The sequence below is a fragment of the Pogoniulus pusillus genome, chromosome 15 (genome assembly GCF_015220805.1).
Source record: "Pogoniulus pusillus isolate bPogPus1 chromosome 15, bPogPus1.pri, whole genome shotgun sequence".
NCBI lineage: Eukaryota > Metazoa > Chordata > Aves > Piciformes > Lybiidae > Pogoniulus > Pogoniulus pusillus.
Window position 1 is genome coordinate 8,625,358 of NC_087278.1, and position 6,429 is coordinate 8,631,786.

General features: G+C 46.0%; 1 protein-coding gene across 1 annotated transcript; it reads left to right on the top strand.

Moving 5' to 3' along the window:
* The first annotated feature begins 3,875 nt into the window (after positions 1-3,875).
* RPS19BP1 (ribosomal protein S19 binding protein 1) lies at positions 3,876-6,202 on the top strand. Its single transcript, XM_064155221.1, has 4 exons — positions 3,876-3,983; positions 4,076-4,216; positions 4,517-4,614; positions 5,572-6,202. The coding sequence occupies exons 1-4, from the start codon at positions 3,935-3,937 to the stop codon at positions 5,704-5,706; spliced, it is 423 nt and encodes a 140-aa protein (XP_064011291.1). The 5' UTR covers positions 3,876-3,934; the 3' UTR covers positions 5,707-6,202.
* Positions 6,203-6,429: the final 227 nt, after the last annotated feature.

Genomic DNA, 6,429 nt, shown 5'->3' on the forward strand with positions numbered 1-6,429 from the left:
ACAGTGGTGTGATCAACCATGAATACCAATAACAACTTTGTCAGCCTGTAGTACAGAACAATCAGGTGGGACAGGCCAAATGTGTGATAACCTCAGACGTCTTTCAAAGCCCAGAATAATAGAGAGTAGAATAGTCACTCTGAGATGAACAGGGAAAATTGCCATTTTTCAATGCCAGAAGAAAGCAAGCAGAAAGCAGACTGATAATAATCACATATGGAAGTTACTTAAATCTCAAACTAATCTGTATGCTGGGTTATTTGTAACTGAAAAGCCAGCTAGCTCATGGGTATCCAGCGAGGCATGAGGCTTAAAGAAGCTATAAAACATGAACATTAGCCTCAAAAAGCTTTCCAAGACAGCTTAACTCTCTGAAACAAAGACATCCTCAATCTGCAATGCAGCACCTGTGGCTGTCGCCATCCAAAGTTAGATTATTAATGCTCTAAGACAGCAATTTATTTGGATGCTATACATTGAAATGAACATCATTTGCCATTCATTCTGTCCCCGAAGCACTTCAAAGAGCTAACTGCACTGATTTTTGCAAGATTACAAAGTGATGAAGTTTCCTTGGTTGAATTTTGAATATGAACAGAGGCCTTAAAGCAGTACAATGAAATACTGGCAATTTATTTTTTTTTTTACTGACACAGACACAAAGTCTCCCAACATGACATTTTTTAGAGTACACACTAGTCTGGAAAGAGCCATTTCTAGGGTCTACCCAGCTGCTTTCAACACTAACTCAGGTAAAAGAAAGTGATAGTTAAATGTATAGGCCATGATGAAATGAGGCACATATCACTGCTGTGAGGATGATAAAGCTATGTAAGCTCCTGCAAAGTGAAACAAAGCATTTTATATGCTGTGCTCAGCATAAAGCAGATTTATCAAAGACAGGTTAGTTGACTTTAGATTAAGTCAGCAGATCATATTTTACAGTTTATGGCATATCTGACAAAGAGATGATGTGATCCAAAAGCCTAAAATCTACACACGTATAGACGGAAAGTAACATAACACAGAGGAAAAGAGGAGGCTCAAAGGTGACCTCACTGCTGTCTACAACTGTCTGAAGGGAGGTTGTAGACCTCAGGTGGGAGTTGGTCTCTTCTCCCAGACAACCAGCAACAGAACAAGGGGACACAGTCTCAAGTTGTGCCAGGGGAGGTATAGGCTGGATGTTAGGAGGAAGTTCTTCACACAGAGAGAGTGATTGGCCACTGGAATGGGCTGCCCAGGGAGATGGTGGAGTCACTGTCCCTGGAGGTGTTCAAGAAAAGACTGCATGAGGCACTTAGTGCCATGGTCTAGTTGACTGGATAGAGCTGGGTGATAGGTTGGACTGAATGATCTTGGAGGTCTCTTCCAACCTGGATGATTCTATGATTCGCAGCAAGAGATGATCATCCCTTTCTAATGTCAGTTAATAAACTGACCTTGTTTAGCACTGCAGATAAAAGATGTAAGCATAATTCTCTATTGAAGTCAAAGAGCAAGGGAATACTCTGCACCTGTGTCTGCAGGAGCACGACAGGTATTAGTTGTACCAAAGATATGACAGACGCTATTATCACCATGTCTGGCAAGACCAAGCACAGCTGAAGCCAGAACACAGCTAGAAGGAACATTAATAATCACAGCCTGAGAAAAGCTGCCAGATCCTGTTACAATGCATTGAAGAAGTATAATGTATTAATAATAGGTACATGATTTCATAAAGTGTTAAAAACCCACGGCCCATGTTGGACTGTGATCTTTGCCAACTGATCTGCATCTGGGCAGTGCATGACACCATGAAGCAGGCATCCATTTAACTTCTTGGTGCACGAACTAGCTCCAAGAGCCTGACCAGACTCTGAGGCAGGAGATTGCAAATGCATTTAAAGAAAGTGCTTTGCCTTCCCTCTTCAGCAAAGTGACCCTGTGTGCTCATTAAATTTTATTCTGCAGGTAATTGCTGACTAAAATCATAGCAAGACTGCACTCAACCTTGCTGGTCAAAGAAGGCATTGACTGTATTATGGTTTCTTGCTACTGAAGGTGTTTAACAAGAAGGGAGTCAGATTCTTCTGAGAGACCAACATAATTGAAAGCTTTGTTAATTGGCACAACAGAAACGGGAGACTATTGGTAATGGTTTGCCTTTGAGGTAGAAAAGGGCACATATTTTCCACCAATAGGATAAAACACCAGTACTGTTTCTACCACACTGATTTGTCAAACCTGTTTAATGGTGCTAGTAATGAAGATTCTCTTCTGCATCAGTTGCCCTCATAAGGCATTTATAAGGTTACAGCAATCTGACACTAAGTGTCTGTAACAAGGTATAAGGTGTTCCTAATAAAGCTAAATTATGCAAAAGTAGTGTTTAACCAGTAGAACAGGCTACCTTGAATACAGTATGTAACCATATATAACTTACAAAGAACTTGTATTTCAGGAGCTGAAAGACAGCACTTGCCTAATGAGGGTTTTTTTGGAAACAACATTTCCCATGGTAAGATCACTAGCAGCTAGCATTTGTCTCGCTCTGACCAAGATAAAGGTAAGTATACATGCAATAATAAATCTGCTGCTGACTAGAATGCTCTCTAGTACTCCCTTCAATTTCAGCAGTGGGCTATTAACCCATTGCTTGCTCAGCATATCCTTTCCAAACCTCCTCCGAACTTTGTTACCTTTGCCATGAGTGGAGGAATAAAGATGGCAGGGAACTAAGCGCTGGGGAAGCTCCAACTTCCACTAGTTACCACAGCAAACAGAGAAGCACTCTGCTTTACACACTCAGTGACTGCCCCTCCAAACCAGTCACAAAATGGTTCAGACTACTGTAAAAGGAAAATTAAGAGAAGCAACACACTGAGCAAGCAGCCAATGGTTAATGTTCACCAGCCCTGAAGCCAGCAACGAGCACCAAACCCTGTCCCAGAAAAAATCCATTAGAACCATCAGACACTGACACAGGATGCCAGGATCTATCCAGGGAGGGATTCAGAAGAGAATGAACAATAAAGACAGACACTGAGGTGACACCTGCAGGGGCTGAGAACAGTTTCTAGAGGAAGAATGTCTTTTAATGAACCGAGGCTTAACTGTTATCAGTCCTTGCTGGAGATCATTACTGTGAGAAACAACGAGAGTCACTTGTCTCACTTTCTCCCTTGCAAGACCTGTCTGAGGGAGAATAAACCTCTTTCTCCAGGGTCAGCTTGTTACTGCCAGCACTGTCTCTAATTTAATCAGCTTTATTCAGATAGCTAAACTTAGCAGGTCCTAGCAGCAAGTCTCTAGAGGGGTGAAAACGGGCAGAAAGCTTTAAATGTAATAGACTGAAGTAACACTAACAGATTACATTCATGGCGAGTGAAACTCTGTGCCCGAATCATAGAATCAACCAGGTTGGAAGAGATCTCCAAGATCATCCAGTCCAACCTATCCCCCAGCCCTGTCCAGTCAACCAGACCATGGCACCGAGTGAAGAGCCGGCCAGGGCTAAATCCGGGCTTGGGGGGGTCGCCACGACAAAGCATGGCAATGCCTCTGCAGCCTCCTCTCCTCCTGGCCTTTTATTATTGTCACGGCAGGGCCGCTCAAACAGCCTTGGCTCACAAGCCGGGCTCGGAAGAGCGAAGCGCGGAGCGGCTGCCGCAGTGTGCAGCAGAGGCAGGGTGGGAAACGGTCCCCCCGCGCAGCCGCCGCGGGGCACGCAGGCTGCGGACAGCTCTGAGGCCGCTCCCGCACAAGATGGCGGCACAGCTTCCCTCCCACACACACACAGCTCCCCCCCCTCTCAGCTCCCCCCCCCGGACCGGGACCTCCGCCGTCACGCACGCGGGCAGGCCGCGCGCCGAGGCGGAAGTGATGTCACTGGCGGGAGGAGGCGTGGCGCGGAGCCGGAAGTTGGCCGCCGGCGGTGCCCGCTGGGGCCATGTCGGCCTCCCTGTTGCGGCGGGGGCTGGAGCTGCTAGAGGCGCCAGGTGAGGCTGCAGAGGGCCGGGACTAGGGGCTGCGAGGCGAGGCTTATATACGATGCACATGTTGAGTAGCTCCGCCTTTCTGCCCGCTGCAGGCCGGAGAGAAGCCCTGCCGGGAGTCCGGAGGGACCGGGACGGTGCCGGGGCGGTGGGCGCTGCGAGGCGGAAGAAGAGGGAACGGGAACCCAGGAGGAACAAGGCCACGATCAAGGGCAGAGTCGTGAAATCGGCGATAGGTGAGTCGTGGCCTTTCTTCAGAGTGAGGGAAGTAGCTTTGCTGCTGTCCGTAGCCCTCTCACCCAGTCCCCATGTGGTGACCTGCAGCCACCCTCCCGGTCGCATGTATCCATCCTTTCCCTTCCTCCTAGATTCCCTTCTGGTGTCTCTTGCTTAAACACTGACCCACATTTGGACGCACCTCAATCCCTGAGCTGTGGCAGTGTCTCCTTTTTCCGGGACCTTGCTGATCCTCCTCAGTCTCCTTGTGTGCTGCCTTGATGAGCAGCTGACATGTTGTGTCTCCTGCTTTGCCCTAGAGGAGTATCACAAGAAGAAGGTCGTGAATCACATGAGAGAAAACCTGAAGTACATGTTAAAAGGACGGATCGTTGCAAACAAAGCCATCACAGAACAAGTAAGACTCCTTTCCTTCACTGGGGGTCTGTGTCTGCCGAGGAACACAGACGAATGGGAACCATCCCCAGATCTTGAAGTATAGATCCTGTGCAAAGCAGTCAATTAAATTTCTCTGTGCAAGTGCCCTTGAGAAGTTTCTGTGTGCACTGACAAAATAACTAAGGTTTAACTCTTTTTGTCCCTTATGATGTTCTCTGATACTAGTTAAAATATACTGACACTTCTTGGTCATCTTAATTACTAGAGATATTTCATAGTTTCAGCTGGCAAAGGAGCCCTGATTCAGACCTTCTCTTTAGTGTTGATCAGGTTGGCCTGCTCTGTACCTGGAGGCTGTTGAGCAAGGAACCAGGTGTGCTGCTGCCTCATGTAATAGAAATTTCATAGCATCTTAAATGTTGTTTCTCATAACCTGGGAATTTAACCAGTGGTCTTCCCCAAAGGATAGTCCTGTGCCAGGATTTGAAGAGAAGAATAGCTGCCACTGCTAGAATCTTGGGCTGTTTTTATGAGATAGAGGCTGCTAAGTTAAACAATTCAAGTGGTTTACACCAGTGTTTCTCAGGGTGGAGATTGTGAAGAGGGGTCACAGTGCATTAGAAAATGCTGGTGGAATTCCACCAGTATGTTGGGTTTTCAGGTTATCTCACAGAAAGACCAAATAAAAGAAGGTCATAGTTTCAGAAAGCTCATATTTGAAACCAGTGTTTCCATCTCTCTGACAGTTACCAGATCAGTTCTCATATTTGACTCCAAAGTAGGTATTTGCTGTTGTCCCAGTGACCTGCTTTGGTTAACGTTGGTGATTGCCTCTCAGGTTTCTTTGAAGGCATTCCAGGATCTACCAGGGTACTGGTGGAATAGCAGGGATGCTGCAGATGGGCTGGCAAATTAGCATTTTGTGGTTTGACCTGAGTTAACAATGACTTTTTTTTTTATTTTTCATTATCTGAAGGTTCTTGCACAGAACAGAGGCAGAAAGTCCAAAGATCAGCCTCCAAAGAAGGCAGCAAAGAAGAAGCCTGAGGGCACTGTCTTTACTGAGGAAGATTTCCGTAAATTTGAGAGAGAATACTTTGGGAGGCCATAAACAAGGTGATGGGGATTCTGGCAGCTTCAGCCTTTCTGCAGCTGGACTGGTCATTTCCTCAGTGTGTTTGAGACAGAACATTGGAGATGTGCCTCTGTCAGCAGGTGCAGAGCAGCTCTACGTCTGTGCAGAACTTGCTACTGGACAGCTACAGCCATAGAGGTTCTCTTGGCTCTGAGATGTGCTACAATTATCTCCCTCCAGCCAACATCTTGCATCCTTAATGTATAAGGGTGAACCAAGCCACATACAAACCTTGTTCTCCATTCTCAGGTTGTAAGGCTTCTGCTATTTGTGTTACTTGCCAGGGAGCATTTAAAGTACTGTGTCTGAATGGAGGAGTGTTTTGGACTAGCAGTAATGATTGGAAGGGAAGGATGCTTTGAAGACTGTTAAACCTGAGTAGCCCTATAGGCTCTTATGACAGCCTCTGTCAGTTTTTTCAGTAATTGCACAGAAGGTTTTATATGTTGTTTGATTAAATAATTGTTGCAGACACTGCCTCTCTTTGCCTTTGTAATTGTGATGATTATGCCAGGCTACGACTGATGAAAACAAACCACGTCACTCTTCTAACCCTAGCACCCTCTCTTTAGAATGACTCAGCTGTGTAAATGGCCTCTCTCATTCATGTTTTACTTAATCTTCTCTCTGACGTGCTCAAGCCTTAGAAGAGTGCAGGCTCAAGTGGAGATGACTCTGTTTTGCTTAATAACAGTCTCC

Bases quoted from the DNA above. Each gene is read 5' to 3' on its own strand.
- RPS19BP1 (XM_064155221.1), top strand. From the start codon at position 3,935: ATGTCGGCCTCCCTGTTGCGGCGGGGGCTGGAGCTGCTAGAGGCGCCA. The intron at 3,984-4,075 runs GTGAGGCTGCAG...TGCCCGCTGCAG, and splicing joins GGAGCTGCTAGAGGCGCCAG to GCCGGAGAGAAGCCCTGCCG. The intron at 4,217-4,516 runs GTGAGTCGTGGC...GCTTTGCCCTAG, and splicing joins AGTCGTGAAATCGGCGATAG to AGGAGTATCACAAGAAGAAG.